Source organism: Myotis yumanensis, unplaced genomic scaffold (genome assembly GCF_028538775.1).
Source record: "Myotis yumanensis isolate MYYU_CA2020_CCGP unplaced genomic scaffold, mMyoYum1.0.hap1 SCAF_10, whole genome shotgun sequence".
In the NCBI taxonomy this organism is placed as follows: Eukaryota; Metazoa; Chordata; class Mammalia; order Chiroptera; family Vespertilionidae; genus Myotis; species Myotis yumanensis.
In genome coordinates, this window is record NW_027223761.1 from 46,398,643 (window position 1) to 46,417,394 (window position 18,752).

An 18,752-nucleotide genomic window follows, 5' to 3' on the forward strand; every position below is an offset into this window, starting at 1 on the left:
ATAAAGGACCTCTTTTATTCTCCTTTATCTCCCCAGGGCCCAACTCAGGGCCCAACTTGCGCTAAGTGAGGAACAAATATTTAATGAAAAGATCGATTTTCCCCCAAACCACTTCCCATGCTGTGTTTGGATTAATTTCAGTTAATGTTTACTGATCTGCTTTAAAGTGCCAAATATTGTGCAAAACCCTCCTGCTCTGGGCAAGCTAAGCCGCTCTCCCCATGTCACCTCTCCAGGCCCAAGCAGAGGGCTTATTCTGCACCTGGGCAGCCTTCTTCAGAGACACCCTAAAATCGTAGCCCCTAACAAGCACCAGCACTCACATAGCTCTTTCAAGCTTAAGCAGACTGTGGGGCCCATGTGATCTGTCCGTCCACAGTGCTGTGGGTGTCATGATCCCCATTTTCCAAGTAAGGAAATCAAGGTCCAGAGCTATCAAGTGATTGGCCCTGGTTCACGCAGAAAGTCTCCAAAATTGAATCCAACTTTTCAAACTCAAGAGCTCTTGCCTTTCTGCTACATTAAGCCATCTCCCCCAAGCAGCCTCCATCAAGGCAATGGAAATTGACAAGGCAGCATGGCATAATGGGGAAGAATATCAGTTTGGGGTAAGTCAGACTTTGAGTCATTTGAATTTGAGCTCCATCACTTAGTAACTGTGTGACTTAATCAAATTGATCACTTGGAGGGAGGGGGGTAAGAGATCAACCGAAGGACTTGTATGCATGCATATAAGCATAACTAATGGGCATAAGACACTGGGGGGTAAGGGAGGCCAGGGGATTGTCAAGGGTGGGGGGGGGTGGAAAGGACACATATGTAATACCCTTTGTAATACTTTTAGCAATAAAAAAATGAAAAAAATTGATCACTTGATTAACACTGAGGGGTTCATCTGCAAATGGGGCAGTAACACTTACCACACAAAAGTATGAGGCTTCAATTGGAAAAAAAAAAGTATATAAACTGCCTTACATGCAATCAGGGCTCAATAAGTATCAATCCCTTACCTGGCCCCACTATGCCCGTCTGGTTAGGTGTTTCTCAAGATCTGGCCCCTGGACCATCTGCCTCACAATGATCCAGGCTGCTTGTTCGGCATGCAGGGTCCTGGACCGCCAGAAAGTCTGATCCAGTAGGTTTCTGGTGGAACATCAGAAGCAGTGTTTCTGACAGTCTCATAAGTTTGAGAGCTACTGATCTTGTGGGTGAGGAAGCCAAATAAACAGATGGCTACAATGCAGAATGATGAGTTACAATGGCAGGTCTGGGAAGAGTTTCTAGAGAAAGCCTGGACTGACCTGAGACCTGAAAGATAAGAAAAAGTCAGCCAAGGAAGCAGGAAGGGAAGAAGAGATTCCAGTTGAAGGGGAAATATTCACAAAAGCCCAGCAGTGAGAGAAGTGGCTCTTTCAGGAAAGAGTATAGTGATGAGAGTGTGGAATTCAGCAAAGAGACCTAAGAAGTAGGCAGGGGCCAGGTCACAAAGAGGTTTATCAGTCACGTCAGGGAATTTGAACATTATCCTATAGAAAGTGGAAAAATCACAGAAATTTGTTTATACTTACTGGAGAGCATTAGATAGTTTTGAATTTAAGAAAGAGCCCTGTGCCCTAGATGGTTTGGCTCAGTGAATAGAGCGTTGGCCCACGGATTGAAGGGTTCAGGGTTTGATTCCAGTCAAGGGCACGTACCTTGGTTGCAGGCTTGATCCCTGGTCAGGACTGGTATGGGAGACAGTCATTCAATGTGTCTCTCTCATATCGATGTTTCTTTCTCTCTCTGTCTCCCCCTCCCCACCCCTCCACCCCCATGGTCCTTTCCATTCTCTCTAAAAATCAATGGAAAAATATCCTCAAGTGAGGATTAACAACAAAAACAAACAACAACAACAACAAAACAAAGCAAAACAGACAAAAAGAAAAAGCCCTCTGGCAGCCATGTGTAAAGAATAGGTTGTGGATTGAAACAGAGCAAAATTTCCTTAGAGGTATGAGGTTGTACACAGGCAATGATGACCTAGACTGAGACAATGGCAGTGAGAGAAGGAAGGAAATGCACAGAGAAGAATCTGCAGACTGATACTGATTAGATAGGGCTGGATGGGGACAGGAAAGAGCCAAGGCTTCTTTCTTTAGCAAATCAGGTCAATGGTTGTGAATTTCACTGTAGTTAAAATTAAAAAAAAAAAAATCTGGAAGAGAAACCAGTGTGGAGGGAAAATGATGAGATCATTTTAGGACAGACTGAATTTGTGATTTTTATGATATATCCCTGTCCAGAAGATAGTTGGAAATGCAGGTCCATGGAATAGTCTGCTAGTTGCTCACTCAATATCCTCTCTTCCTTCCTTCCGAACAGAAGCCAACTTCGGGACAGTGATGTGCCCAGGGAAAATATCGTAAGCTCTCTTGCCAATCTTCCCTGACTCTCTATGGTTGGTCATGTGACCCGGTTCTGACCAATAAGCAATAAGTGGACATCACTGGGTGGAGTTTCCAGAGAAGTTGTTATTTTCCTGATAACAATGGACAGGCCCAGGTGGCGTTTGACTTTTACCCTTACCCTTTTTAATCTTTTTCCGGCATAAACAGTGTTGTGATGCTTAGATAAGATGCAGCCATTTTGTGACCATGAGAATATTGGCCCTATGCTACGGAGTGCAGAGCAGAAAGACAGAAGGATTCTGGCGTGGTGGAGCTGTTGTATGGCCCAGGGCTGTCTACCATCCGAGAAAAATAAATCCTAATTTAGTTAAGCCACCAGGATTGGTTTTCTGTCACCTGCAGCAGAACATGATCCTAATTGATTCAAGGGCTTAAAGCTCTGGAGACAGATCTGGGTTAGAGATAGAGATCTGGGTCAGCATCTTAGAATCTAGATGGTACCTGAAAGCATTTGAGTGGATACAAGCAGACCAGGCACCCGAATACGTGCACAGGTAAACAGTTCTTGAGAGCAAAAGGACAGGGAGGGCTTGGTTTGTAGGCAATGCTGAAAAGAGGAATTCCTGTTCACAGGGCAAGTGTCTTTAGTTTACTTTTTTATTGTTGATGTTTCCATAGCAACATCCAGTACAAACAACCAATTAAGGCTATTCAATTAATACTCAACCTCATGAAATTTATTTTGTTACAACTTTCCAGGTGCTTAACCAAGGGCCGATGACTCTGGTCATGCGTGTGGTGACTTAACCTCCCAGGGGGTGGTGTGTTTGGGGCTCAGGAGCTGACTTGGTAAACCTCAGCTCTCTGTTTCCCATGAGGCAAGCGCCCCTGGAGTCCCTCCCAGGAATACCAGTGCAAGGACCTCGCAGGACCTGAGCTGCAATTGGACCTGTCTGTCCTATTTTTTTTTTAACATTATATTCTTTTAAAAATTTTCCTTTAAATTATTTTTTAATGCACTACAACAACTTTTATTCTATGAAATGATGATTGCAAACCACAGCTTAAAAAGTTCGGGGCCAGGCCTGGAGAGCTCTGTTCACAGTCCTCTGGTCCTTCCACAGCTGTGTTCGTCGGCGTTTCTATCATTTCCACTGTGGTAGCAGCACTAAATCCTTTCCCTTCTTAGGCTTCTATGTAGCTACTACATAACTTCTGCCACCCTGACCGGGCAAGGAGTGATGGCAAAGTTGAAGGGACATTAGCCTGTGGTTTTTCTTTCTCATTTTGCCTGAAGAAGGATTTGGCCTCTTCAGATGTAGCATCCACTGCCTTAGTCACCCTAACGTCTTCACCAGCAAAATCAAACACCTTGGTGATCTTAACTTTTTCGGTTTCTCTAGTTCTTCTGCTTTGACCAACAGTTTATTTGAACTCGTCTCTTTAGTCTCCTCTCGTTTTCTACTGTGTGGACTTGGGGGCACTTTTGATTTTGGTCCCACGTCATTGAGGAAGTTTGTCCACAGTTCGTCCTCCTTCCTCTTCCTTGCATCCTCCGACCCAGTGCCTTCTTCCTCCTCTGCGGCCCTGTCTTCCTCCTCACTGCTGCTTCCTCCAGATTCCCCGTTGAATTCCTCCTCTTCCTCTTCTTCTAAGGAGAGGCCGCCTTGCTTTCTCTTCCCTTGGAGGTGGAGAAGTCTTTGGAGTCAAATTCCTCCGTGTTGCTGCCACACGGGGCAGGCCAAGCCACAGGACCTAAGCAGCAGACCCCCAGGAAAGCTTTAGGGAGAGACCATAACACTCTAAATTACTTTTTATATCTGATTTTTTTTTATTTGTTAATTATAACTGGCATACAATATTATATTTGTTGCAGGTATACAACATAGTGATTATTTATATAACTTACAAAGTGATCACCCAGATAAGTTTAGTACCCATCTGACATTATATATAGTTATTACAATATTGTTGACTATATTCCCTGTGCTATGATTTATATCCCTGTAACTGTCCTATCTTTTGCCAAGAGTATATGCCTGGCAATTTTCCTGATTCCTCTCTCCTCTCCATCCTACTCACTACAAAAAAAAAAAAAGCCAAAATCTATTTTCCTTAACTCATGGAAACATGTCATTCCTTTCGTGGACAGTTTTATTTTCTCTAAGAAAAAGCCCAAACACTTGTCATAACATATTAGGCCCTGATCTTCCCATCCTAGGTCCCTGATAATTGTCCTTGCCTTTCCCCCTTCTCTCTACACACAGTCAGCCACTCCAAATGCCTCATTCTGCCCACATTTCTCTTCCCTTTCAAGCTCCTCCAAGCTGTTTTCTTGCTCAATAATGCTTTCTCTGCCTCCTGCTCTGACTGCCTATTTCTGTCCACCCACTATAGCCAGATTAATTTTCTGGTCTTCCAGCAGCTGGGAATGGCTGGAAACCTGGTCCACCTCCTCTTTACCATTAGTTCCTTCCCCAATCTCTTTCCAAATCCTATTGATTCTACCCTCTAAACATCTGTAACTTTGTCTCCTCCTTTCCATTACTACTTTTACTAACAATATCACTGCAAGTTTCTTCAGGAGCCTCGTGGCTTCAGTCCTTCTTAATTCAATCAATCTATCTTCCCCTCTGCAAATGTACCCATGTTGATCTCCTTAACATCTCTGAGGTCCCTAATGGTATTGTCCTTGCAGATCTCTTAAGCCTTATTTCCTACTAGAGGCCTGGTGCACGAAATTCATGCACAGGTAGGGTCCCTAGGCCTGGCCAGCGATCAGGGATGATCGGGCCTTTTGGCTGCTGGCCAGGGCCTTCCTTCATTCCGTGCCACCCCCGGTGGTCAGCACACATCACAGCAAGCAATCAAACTCCCCGTCTCTGGGTCAAACTCCTCAGGGGACATTTTGCATATTAGCCTTTTGTATATATATAGATACTTCAGGTGTAGAGAGAAAGCAAACCCAGTGTTGACCCACAGTCTTCTGTCCTACACAACCCCTTCTTCTGAGCTCATGCAGGGACAGCTTAGGACAGTGATGGCGAACCTATGACACTCATTTTTTTGGTTGATTTTTCTTTGTTAAATGGCATTTAAATATATAAAATAAATATCAAAAATATAAATCTTTGTTTTACTATGGTTGCAAATATCAAAAAATTTCTATATGTGACACAGCACCAGAGTTAAGTTAGGGTTTTTCAAAATGCTGACAGGCCGAGCTCAAAAGGTTCGCCATCACTGGCTTAGGACAATAGCTAAGAATGTGGCTTCTGGTACCAGATTTCCTGGATTCCAGCCTCTGCTCAACTGCTTATTAGCAGGGTGCCCTCGGGCGAAATATTTAATCTCATCATGTCAATTTCAACTTTGGTAGCCCTCATGCACAGGGCTGTTAGATTGTAAAAGGTAATACTGAAGAGTACTCAGAACAGTGTCAGAAATAGCATAAATATTGTGTGTTAGCTGTTATAAGTGACTGTTACATTTCATTTTGATCCTTGAAATGTGTCTGTTTTGTCCTCTTCTTTTGTCTAGATTAATTCAGAAGACAAGGCAGCAGATACTTGTGGCTAGGGTATGGGGAGCAGGGGAAGGCTTGAGGGAAATGCTGGGAGATTAGGGACCAAGGAAGCTATCTATCCCAGGAAGTGTGAAATTGACCTTTTGTTTTCTGTAATCCAAGTTACATTTTAGTTTAGAAAACATAACTGATGGGAAAATCAGGCTCAAATATTCCTCACCATCTCCCCTGAGCATGGTGGACACCATGATTTCCTGTGCTTCATCAAGGAGTCTTTTTCCTCTATTCTAAGACAATAATACCATGATACCATGAGCAGTATTGATCTTATTCCATTTTCCAGGTACTGTATTTTGCAACTAATGTTTTCATTTAATCCATACAGAAGTGGGTACTACTGCTTCCCCATTTTAGAGATGGGAAAATTGAGGCTGAGAGAGGTTAACACCCAAATCCCAGCTTATTATGAGGTTTTCTTGCCCAATAACTATCAGAGCTGATACCCTTAACTGCTATGCCAGATTGCTTCATAAAGTGGATTTGTTACTTATCAGAGAAATGTCTATGAATTTGCTTATATGCAAGGCCCAGTGCGGGCACTGGGAATGTAGAGATGAATATGGGTGATTCTTTTTCTCCAGGAAGTCATGGTTGCCTTGTGGGTACACTCGGTCAGTAGAGAGGGGGCAGAATGTGGGAAATGCAGAAGGTGCTAGGGAGCAAGGAGACAGAAGCACTAACTGCCTGAAGAGTGTGCTTCGGGCCCGGCTACAGAGGTGGCAGCTGAATCTCAAAGTCTGGAGTTGGGAGTGATGATTACCCTATAATGTTTCTGTAAGCATCAGCAGGTGCATAAAACATTTATTCTTTAATGCTTATCATGTATAGTAAGTAAAAACAGGGAAATACAAGTAATCAGCATTTTAAACTCTGTTTAATTCTATTTTAATAAAATACACACAGAGAAAAATGTTTGGACAGTTATATATAAAAATATTATTAGTGGCTACCTCTGAGAGATAATATTTCAGGTGATTCTTTGTGTATGTCAGTGGTTCTCAACACAGTTCCTCATGTTGTGACCCAACCATAAAATTATTTTCGTTGCTACTTCAACAAAAGTAGCAACTAATGTTGCTACTGTTATGAATCGTAATATAAATATCTGATATGCAGGACGGTCTTTACATTTTATATTGTGAAGCATAATTTTATTGTGCAAATATAAATTGGTAAAAACACTTTAGAAAACTATTTAGCATTATCTCATACATTTGAAAATATGCAGATTCTTCCATTCGTAAGTAATATGTACATGCTTAACAGATTGGTAAAAATGAATGTTCCGGGTAGCATTGGTTATAATAGCAACAATTCAAAACTATATCCACTTCAGGGAAATGGATTAATACATTGTGGTATTGTCATACAATAGGAGACATTATCAAAGAGTAAAAATGAGGAAACTATAGTTTTATGCAGCAACATGGATTGAATCTTAAAAGTATAATGTTGAGCTAAAAAAAAGCAAGACTCAGAAGAATACTTACTATATGAGTCCACTTATATAAATGCAAAAAGCATGCAAAATCTATGTTCAGGAATACATTCATGTGATAAAAGTATATAGAAAGTAAAGAAATGATAAAAACAAAATTCAGGAAGGTGACTGCTTCTGGAGGGAGGGAAGGGATGAGATTGGTGCTTAAGGTATTGGTCAAGTTCGATTAAGCTGGGTGGTGGCTATATCAGGATTCATTTCATTATTATTCTTGATATTTTAGATATATATTATTTTTATATATTATATATTTATATATTATATATTTCATAATAAAACTCTATATTTTTTAATTTTCCATATGAATATGTATTGCTTCTTATATTAAACTGAGAAAGTAACAAATGTAATAACATTTTAAAAATTGTTCTCCTCTTGTACTTTTTCTCACTCTGCCTTTTTATATCATTCATTCATGTATTCATTGAGGGCTTTATCTGTCCCAGCCAAGCTGTATGTTGGGAGTACAGTAGTGTCACATGGTTCCTGTACTCACGGAGCTTGCCCTCATGGTTGCTCCCTCTATTCCTGTAAAATGTTCAGTTAGGCTTCATTGTCGGTATCTTATGAATTCATTAGCAATTTTTCTTGATGTAGAGGTTGAGCAGCTGTGCTCTGAAAGTAGATTGCCTGAATTCAAATCGTGGCTCTCCTACTAACTACTTATATACATTCAGGTGAGTAACTTTCCCTCTTTGTACTTTAATGTCCCTTGCCATGAAATGGGAGAAAGAATAGTATCTACCTCATAAGAATGTTGTAAAATTTAACTGAGTTAACAAATATAAAGAACCCAGAATAGGGCCTGGCCATGGTAAATGTTCAATAAATGTTACCTATTATTATTATTATTATTGCTCTATAAGTATTCCCTGAGCACAAATTCCGTGTCAAGTCCAAGTGAGGGACATGCGATACAGAGATACAATGAGACAGGGTCTGGAAGACCAACTCCTAAACAGACTGTTATGAAATGTGAGAGGAGCTATGGTGGAGGGAAATCCGGGGGCTACAGGAGCTTGGAGGGGCCCAAACACAGCCTAGGGGCTGGGGCCTCTTCCCAGAGAGGCTTGGTGTGGTGTCACCCAGGTTGTGGCCTGTTGCACTTGGGGAACACTCTAATTGCCCCACACATAGGGGTTAGGAAGTGTTGATAGGCTGCCATGAATGTGCTAATTGTAAGAGAGGCCAGAAGGTAACTGGTTGATGATAAGATCACTTAATAGGAGGTGAGCCTACATATTTGGTTTTTATGGTTTCAAATTTTTCTTTGCAGATATGAAATACTACAACATATTACATGTGGGAGAAGTGGATTAAAGCTTGGATTTCTTTTATTATGGGAACTAGTTGTGTAAAATTTCCCCCTATGTCCTGCGTGGTTCAGGGTTCAGGATCTGGAAGAGGAGCCACACACAAATGAAAGAGAAGAGACATGAGATAATTTGGAAATATTGGGGGGCCAGGCGGGCAAGTCCAACTCAAAGGGAAGGATTTCCACTGGTGCTCAGGCCTCACCAACCTTTTATTGGTTTGCCATAAAACTATAGTGTAAAAACTATAGTTTTTTCATTTTTACTCTTTGATAATGTCTCCTATTTATTATTGCCATAGCCCTTAGGCAGGCAATTTCCAGTAATAGGCAGACTAGCCCATCAGCAAAGACTTACATAATAATAAATGGAGAATTTGCTTCAGCTACCATTGTCTGGACTAACAGTGGGTGCACAGCCCTGACCTTTGCCAGGGCTTCAAGGGTCACCAGCCTTCCGGGTTCCTTGTCCACACCTCTCTGCTAATGAAGACAATAGGTGTCTTCCCACAACTAGTAAAAAGGGTTTTCAATAGGAATCTGATTGAAAGCTTTCAAAATTTGGGTTCTCATTTGTTAATTAAAAAATAAACATAGGCTCTGACCGGTTTGGCTCAGTGGATAGAGCATCAGCCTGCGGACCCAAGGGTCCCGGGTTCGATTCCGGTCAAGGGCATGTACCTTGGTTGCGGGCACATCCCCGGTGGGAGGAGTGCAGGAGGCAGCTGGTAGATGTTTCTCTCTCATCGATGTTTCTAACTCTCTATCCCTCTCCCTTCCTCTCTGTAAAAAATCAATAAAATATATTAAAAAAATAAATAAATAAATAAACATAGGCATTGGAAATAACCTATATACCCAGTAGTAAAGTAATACTAACATGAGTATATAATAATTAAATTTTAGCATATCTATAAAATTGAATATGATATTACTATTTATATATTTACAAGGATTTTTTAATGGCCTGTGAAATGCTTATGAAAGAACATGAAGTATAAAGGCAATATGAGCATTATCATGTAAAAAAATATATAGATAAAATGCTGGAAGAAAATACACTTAAATGTTGACAATGGTTATTGCTAGTTCATGGGATTATGAGTGATTTCCTTTTTTTTTTTTTTTTTTTACCTTTTTTGGGGTGTTGTCTAAATTTTCCAACGTAAAAATGTATTGTTGCTTTTTAAAAATAACAGCTTTATTAAGATATAATTCACATACCAGTGAGAACAGTTTGTGTTCAATTTAAACTACACAATTCAATGGGGTTGTTTTGTGTGTGTGTGTGTGTGTGTGTGTGTGTGTGTGTTTGGGTTTTTTTTTGTATATTCACAGAGTTGTGCAACCATTAACCACAGTCTAATTTCAGGACACTTTCACCATCCCAAAAGAAACCATGTCACCATTAACAGTCATTCCTACTCCCTCTCTCAACCAATCACTAATTTACTTTCTATCTCTATAAATTTGCCTATTCTGGATGTTTTATGTAACTGGAGTCATTGGCTTCTTTGGTGCAGGATACTGCTTCAAGGTTCATCCACATTGTATCAAGTATCAGTATTTCATTTCTTTTTATTGCCAAATAATACTCCATTTCGACTATTCCACATTTTATGAATTAATTAATCAGTTGATGGGATTTGGTTTGTTTCCACTCTTTGGCAATTATGAGTAATGCTGCTGTGAGTGTCCTTGTACAATTTTTTTGTGGACATATGTTTTCAATTCTCTAGGTAAATACCTAGGAACAGAATTGTTAGGTCATATGGTAACTTTGCTTAGCATTCTGAGGAACTGCCAAACGATTTCCCAAAGTGGCTGCAGCATTTTACATTCTAGCAATGCACGAGGGTTCCAATTTCTCCACATCTTTGTCAACACTTGCTGTTATTTCTCTTTGATTATAGCCATCCTAGTGTGTGAGAAGTACAATCTCATTGTGGTTTTGATTTGTATTTCTCTAATGACAACCGTGAATCTCCTTTCATGTGGTTTTTGGCCATTTGTGTATCTTCCTTGGAGAAATGTCTATTCCAGTGATGGCGAACCTTTTGAGCTCGGCGTGACAGCATTTTGAAAAACCCTAACTTAACTCTGGTGCTGTGTCATATATAGAAATTTTTTGATATTTGCAACCATAGTAAAACAAAGACTTATATTTTTAATATTTATTTTATATATTTAAATGCCATTTAACAAAGAAAAATCAACCAAAAAAATGAGTTCGCGTGTCACCTCTGACACACGTGTCATAGTGAAGTATGGTAGCAATCATCTCAGGTAGAAACTATAGTTTAACTTTACCCTGCTGTTTGGTTTCTGTACTTATTTGTTTGCTAAAATAACAGAAAAGTTATTTTGATTTTCTGAATTATATAAATTATCTCCAGTTAATGTGTCAGACCTAAGGGCTCTAGATAATGTGTTTCTGTCAATTCCAAGAGACCCAAAACTATAATTTAGATAACATGCTGCTTCTGCTTCTGTAAACTGCTTTTTGCAAATCAGGTTCCTCATTCCAAACCTTGGGATGTAATCAATACCTTTGTGATCTTTGCCTATATAAGTCTGGTTTTGCGACCATCTTATTACTATGAGAGTTGGGAGAGCAAGATGCCCCCTCATAGTCCCGGATTGCAATAAATGTGACTCTTTAATTCGACTTCTTGAGGCGTCCTTCTGTGATTTGCGGGGTACATTACAACATTACGTTTGCCATCACTGGTCTATTCAGATGTTTTGCCCACTTTTTAATTGTGCTGTGCTTTTATTGAATTGTAAGAGTTCTTTATATATTCTGAATACAAGTCTTCTTATCAGAAATATGATTTGCAAGAATTTTCTCCCATTTTTGGGTTGTCCTTTTACTTTCTTGATGATACCAACTATAATTTTAAAAATTTTAATTTTGATGAAGTTCAATTTATCTATATTTGTTGTTATTAAGGGTGCTTTTGGCATTGTATATAAGCAAAGATTTACTTTCATGTAAACTTCTAAGAGTTTTATAGTTTTAGCTCTTACATGTAAATCTATGATCCATTTTGGGTTAAATTTTGTTGTGGCAGGGAGGAGTCTAATTTCATTCTTTTGCATGTGGATCTCCAGTTGTCAGAGCAGCACCATTTGTTGAAAAGACAATTCTTTCCCTCTTGAATGGTCTTGGCATCGTTGTTGAAAATCAATTGACTGGAAATATTTCTGGAGTCTCAATTCTACTCCATTGGCCTACATGTTTACTCTCATGCCAGTACTACACGCTGTCTTGATTAGTGTAGTGTTTGTAGTAAGTGTTAAAATCCGGAAGTGTGAGTTCTTCAACTTTGTTCTTCTTTTACAATATAGTTTTGGCTATTTTGGGTCCCTACGTTTCCAAGTTTTGCTTATATACCCAGAAGGGAAAAGTGTTTTTTTTAGAAAAGAGAAAAAGAGAAAAAGGAAGATAGATTTTGCTGAAGGAACTGTGAAGTTCACTTTGTGTTTTCTGAGTGGTACTATGCAGCCCCCGTTTTCTTTGGGGCAGGGGAATTTTTTCTCTAATAAATTTTGTCCTGGTCATAGTAGATTTTTTTTTTCACCATTCGACAATGTACAGGGTATTGATTTAGTCAAGGTCTCATTTCCTGTTTTGAATCACTTGGCCGGGTCAGGGGTTCTTTCCACAAATGGGCTCCCACAAAACCCTAATTTTGGGTTTGCTCCTAGCAAAGTATTACCACACTCTATTGTTATGGTCTCTACAGTATTTTCATTTCAATCTCATTAACCAAATGGAGAAGAGAGGAAGGCAGTCCAGCTGAACCGCAGGAGCAAAGGCAGGAGGATGAGTGTACCTAGCACCTTCCAAGCTAGGGACGAGTTTGGGGTAGCTGAAGCCAAGGGGCAGGGGCAGTTGCATTTGTGTGTTTTGTTTTGTTTTTAAATATATTTTATTGATTTTTTTTTACAGAGAGGAAGGGAGAGGGACAGAGAGTCAGAAACATCGATGAGAGAGAAACATTGACCAGCCGCCTCCCGCACACCTCCCCGCGCCCCCCTCAGGGATGTGCTCGCAACCAAGGCACATGCCCCAACCGGAACCGAACCCGGGACCCCTCAGTCCGCAGGCCGACGGTCCATCCACCGAGCCAAACCGGTTTTGGCTGCATTTGTATTTTTAAGAGATCCCTCCAGCCCTGACTGGTTTGGCTCAGTGGATAGAGCGTGGGCCTGCCGACTGAAGGGTCCCAGGTTTGATTCTGGTCAAGGGCATGTATCTTGGTTGCAGGCACATCCCCAGTGGGGAGCGTGCAGGAGGCAGCTGATCGATGTTTTTAGCTCTCTATCCTTCTCTCCTCTTTTCTGTAAAAAATCAATAAAATATATCGGTTCAGCACAGCGGTTCTCAACCTGTGGGTCGAGACCCCTTTGGCGGTCGAGGTGACCATCGGAAAACACATATAAAGTTACATATTGTTTTTGTGATTAATCACTATGCTTTAATTATGTTCAATTTGTAACAATGAAATTGGGGGTCACCACAACATGAAGAACTGTATTAAAGGGTCGTGGCGTTGGAAGGTTGAGAACCACTGCTCCAGCAGCTCTGTAAGGTATTGAGTCTTGCAGCTGGAGGTAGTGGAGGCTGTTGGTTGCCTGGAGAGTATGGCACACTTACAATTAGAGGATAGAAACCTCTGGCTTGGAATCTCCAAACTGAAGCAGGTAAGTTCTTCATGCTTTGGGCCTCATTCTCTCTTAGGATCTCAAAGCCCATTTTAATTTTTTTTTTTTCCAGCCCAGGGTTGTTGTTGCCCTTTCCCTTTTTGTTTTCCTAGAGACACTTACTTCTATAACTTTCAACGGAAAATCCCTGTATTTCCGCGGAACCTCGGGGGCTAGGAGTGCTGTTTCTGGGCTCCTTGGAGGCCTGCGGCCACAGGAAGAAACTGAGGTGCATTTCTGCACAGGTTTTATCAAGCCAGGGCTTGGTTGAAGGCTTCTTCCCACCTCCGTCCCAATTACACCAAACCACACACACAGATGGAGGTTCAGACACATCCTGACAGAAAACCGCCCGCAGGATCTGAGGAACCCCGAACTTCAGCCAAGGGCGTGTCGGGGTGGGGCGGGGCAGGCCGTCCGCGGCACCGCCACCTGCCTTTCGCGATCACACCCTTCCCCGGGGACAGAGGGGGCAGGAGAACCCTGGCGCTCTCGGCCAGGGGTTCTGGCGCGGGCGGGCGAGGCGGGCGGGTCGACTTCCCGGCGCCAGGGGGCGGGGCCTCCCTGCTGGGCTGTGTGAGTGACGGCGCAGGGCCCCGCCCCTCGGGAAGGAGGGCGGGGCTCGGGGCGCGCGCGAGCCGGGCGGGAGCAGGCCTGGGAGTCCGGGGAGTCGAGCGCAGCCATCGGAGCGCCTGGGCGGCGGCGGCGCGCGTGATGGCTCCGGCCGCGGACCGTCAGGGCTACTGGGGCCCCACGACCTCCACGCTGGACTGGTGCGAGGAGAACTACGCGGTGACCTGGTACATGGCCGAGTTCTGTGAGTGCGGTGCCTCCCCGGCCCCGGCCTGAGGCGGGCGGGCGGGCGCGGGGCTGAGGGGGAGACGCCGTTTGAGGAAGGGTGAGGGCGGACCTGGCCGCCGGGGAGGCAGCAGGCCCGACCCCGGGGGGTGGCGTGGGAGCCCGGGCCGGGGCGGGAACGAAAAAGCTGCGGCTGAAGAGACAGGACCCGGAGCCGGTGCGTCGCCGAGGAGTGCTGGGGTCTGGACGGGCTGCGGGGTGGGGGCAACACCTGCTCCCACGGTGGCTGCCGCCGCCGTCGGGGCCGGGGAGCGGGGAGCCGGTCTTCCCGCGCCCTCCCCTCCCCCACACGTGGGCACCCTGATGTCTTTGCTTTCCTCGTTCTCGGTTAGGGTTAGACCTCTCGGGTCACCTCCAGCGAACGGTTTTCCAGGGCCAGGTCTTCCCCGACCCCGTCCCCCGCCGCCCCCCGGGAAATCTTCAAGCCCAGAGAGCCTCTGCCCTCCGAGGACCGCTGTGCCGCCCTCTCCCCGCGCCAGGAGTGGGGGGCAGAGCGCCCCGTTAGCCCGCACCTTCCTGTGGCGCCAGGCTCCAGCGAGCACGGGGGACGCGTCGCTCCCACTCGCCTCCTGTCCCACTGCCTAGGGCAGCGGTTCGCAACCTGTGGGTCGCGACCCCTTTGGCGGTCGAACGACCCTTTCACAGGGGTCGCCTAAGACCATCCTGCAGATCAGATATTTACATTACGATTCATCACAGTAGCAACATGACAGTTATGAAGTAGCAACGAAAATAATGTTATGGTTGGGGGTCACAACATGAGGAACTGTATTTGAAGGGCCAGAAGGTTGAGAACCACTGGTCTAGGGGTTAGGGGTCATCTGGGGACACTATTTCCACTGGTTGCATATTCCTTCAGCTGCTGCCCCTGACCGTGGCTGGCCTGTGTGTGTGTGTGTGTGTGTGTGTGTGTGTGTGTGTCTGTGTTTCCCTGGATAATTATCCCTGCCAGCCTAGGAGAGCACCGGAAAAATCTGCCACCGGTTTTTCTGTTGTTTACTTTGGTCATGTTTTGAGAGCACAGCGTTTGATACTTCTTCAGTCACCTGCTGCCGGCTAGGTACAGAGAGTATATTTGGGCTATCACTTCCTTCTTTTCATTTGATTCCCTTTCTCAGGACATGAAGCAAAGTCTTTTTAGCTACACCTTCCCATCGTTGGGTCCTTCTCCCAGGCATGTGTGCTTGGCTTGTAGAAGAGAGGCAAGGGTTTCATGCCAGCGCGTGCTACTTAATTCTGTTCCCAGTAATTGGCTAAGTTGAGAGAGAGAGAGAGAGAGAGAGAGAGAGAGAGAGAGAGAGAGAAAGAGAGAGAGGAGAGCAGAAGAAAGAAAGAGAGGGAAGGAAAAAAGACAACTCTTGCTGCAGTTTTCAGGACTTAGTACCATTCCCTTTATACCACGATTTAGGCTGAGAATTTTCCTGAACTGCTGGCTTAAATGAATATTTTTTACTTAATAGTGAAAGAATATGGGCAAAGGGCTCAATCTGCAGTGTAAGTGCTTGGCGGTCTACATGTTGGCAAGGGAAGGGCTTTACCGATTTGTTGTTGGATAATGCTGGCCAGCCCACACCTGGTCCAGAGGAGGCCCACGAGGGAAGGGATGTAAAACCGTGCTGTCTGAACTGGAAATGGAAGAGAAACTCAGGGTCTTCAGACCTTGGATGAGCTGTCATATCGCGTATTAAACTCTCCATATTTCCCTGTAATGTGGAATTAGCACCTGAGCGTGGAAGCTAACTGTGAGGAGAGAGATTTTGCTTCAACCTAAGGCAACTTTTTATCTAAAGATAGGATTTTGGAATGGGTTGCCTTGTAAGGCAGACAGCTTTCTGTCACTGAAAGTGTTTAAAACAGACATTGCTCCACTAACTCATGTGAATATTTTAGGCGGAATTAATTGTTTAGTAGAGAAAAGGGGTTGGCTTTAGTTGGCCTTTAGGTTCTTTATGGGTAAATATAGGTAATAATGACTCTCCGTTTAGAACCAAGGTTTAGAATCAAAAAAGAAAACTGACAGTTAAGTCATGTGAGCTATGAGAGAGCAAGATACTACGGTTCTGGCAGATAGCTCTGGGAAATGGGAAATGGCCTTAGTTCTTCATGTCCTCAGAAGAGGAAACTCTGTGCAGACTGCAGAGGGGGTTTTGACATAGGAATCAAGGGTTGCAAGAAGAAAATGAGTGAATGTTGGCCACCCTTTGCACATGTGCCTTGGGAGAAAAAATGATCTTGAGGAAGTTGAGGTCAAGTAGTGGGTATGTATCATATGTTGGAGTAAGAGAATTTGATATTTGAAAAATATGCTGATTAATAATGATGTTTTTAAAAGAAATGCAACTTTATCATTATTCTAATATTTACATTAATGATAGAAATATCCTATATAATAAAAGGGTAATATGCAAATTGACCCTAACAGCAGAACGACTGGGAATGACTGGTCACTATGACACACACTGACCACCAGGGGGCAGACGCTCAATGCAGGAGCTGCCCTCTGGTGGTCAGTGCGCTCCCACAGGGGGAGCTCTGCTCAGCCACAAGCCAGGCTGATGGCTGCCAGTACAGCGGTAGTGGTGGGAGCCTCTCCCGCCTCCTCAGCAGCACTAAGGATGTCCGACTGCAGTTTAGGCCTGCTCCCCGCTGGCAAGTGAATATCCCCTGAGGGCTCCCGGGCTGCCAGAGGGATGTCTGACTGCTAGCTTAGGCCCAATCCCCCCGGGGAACGGGCCTAAGTCAACAGGTGGTCATCCCCTGAGGGGTCCCAAACTGCAAGAGGGCACAGGCTGGGCTGAGGGACCCCTTCCCCAGAGTGCATAAATATTTGTGCACCGGGCCTCTAGTTAAGGATAATAATGGTGATAATAGCTATATCTAAGTGCCTCCTATATACTACACTTTTCTAAGCACTTCATATATGTTATCTCTTTTGATCTTTGCCACAGTTCCAAAAAGAAGGTATTATTATCCTCATTTCACAGGTTAAGAAATTGAAGCTCTAAGAAGTAACTTATCTAAGTTTGCAAAGTAGTGTAGAAGTAGTATTCAAGTTGAGGTCTGACTCTAGAGCTACTATGCCATATTACTTCTATCACATTCATTGTTTTGTCCCCACATGCAAGGGATGAGGACAAGCATAAAATAATATACTATCACAAGGGACAGATTGAATAACTGTTTAAGGTGCCTATCTTTCAGGATTGTGGGGGGGTGTATTTTGGATAACATAAAGATGAGTTGGGGGAATTGCATGTTCAGGTATGAACACAGTTCTCAAAAGCTATCTTCGTTAGCATTAGCCAAGTTCAATTCAAGTTTCTTTTCTGTTTGAGCAGATTGTAAGGACCAGGGGAAAGGTAGAGGGTTTCTCTTTAGTTGTGAAATAATAAGCACCTTGATGTGCCAACAGTTATAGGTACAGGCAGTCCTCACTTTGCAATGTAGTGCAGGGCAACATAAATGACCATGCAAGTTAAAACTGGCAAAACTAATGGGAAAATTTATGATTGTTCTGTGACCTTTAAAAACGTTGTTAAACAACAAAATAAACTGACAAACAAAATAGGACTGTAGACATGGAAGCATGGAACAGATTGTCGTAACAAATCTCAGAGGGAAGGAGGAAGAGAGGGTGAGAAAAGATTAATCAAAGAACTTAATATGCATATATGCATAATCCATGGACACAGACAATAGACAGAGGAAGGACTGGGGTGGGGTGGGAGCCAGGTGGAAGGGGGCAAAAGGGTGAAAATGGGGGACATCAGTAATACTCTCAAATAAATAAATAAAAATGTCAAATATTGTACACCTTTTTTATTGATTATAAATATATAGAGAAGTAAAAAAGTAAAATTAATATTTATTTAGTATACTATAGTTTAAAATATTGAGAATTAAAATGTTTGTGTTGTTTTTTTTTTATAAAAGAACTTATCAAGAGGAGTTTGAACAGTGCCTGCCCTCTTGTCTTATAACTCGCGATATGGAATGAGTATGTTTTTCTTTGCCTTGGTGAATTGTTATAGTATTTTCTCTCAGAACTTTGAAAATATTATTCCAATATGTGCTGGCTTTTATTGTTGCTGATGAGAAGTCTCCCAATAGCCTAATTGTTGTTCCTTTATAGTTTATTTTGTCAAATTCACCAACAGAATTTGAAAGAAGTGACTTGGTTCATCACTGATGGTGATGTGCTTCTATTATTTACATAGTGGTTTGTGGACTGAAGAGCTGGTAGCAATGTTTGTAGTACTGTATTTAATTACTCACTGTTAATATACTGTGGTAACTGAAATTTGTGCATTTTATTTATTTATTTATTTTTTTAAAATATATTTTATTGATTTTTTACAGAGAGAAAGGGAGAGGGATAGAGAGTTAGAAACATCGATG

At 42.8% G+C, this 18,752-nt stretch overlaps 1 protein-coding gene and 1 pseudogene across 1 annotated transcript in view; one reads left to right on the forward strand and one right to left on the reverse strand.

Annotated features, from left to right (window-relative positions):
- Positions 1–3,572: 3,572 nt before the first annotated feature.
- Positions 3,573–4,328, reverse strand: LOC139018444 (craniofacial development protein 1 pseudogene; annotated as a pseudogene).
- Positions 4,329–14,176: 9,848 nt separating this feature from the next.
- Positions 14,177–18,752, forward strand: part of ACER3 (alkaline ceramidase 3) — an 86,666-nt gene continuing 82,090 nt past the window's right edge. Inside the window, exon 1 of the mRNA XM_070425671.1 lies at positions 14,177–14,313. Coding sequence (XP_070281772.1) covers positions 14,211–14,313 — 103 coding nt within the window. The 5' untranslated portion in view covers positions 14,177–14,210. The remainder of the gene's footprint in view (positions 14,314–18,752) is intronic.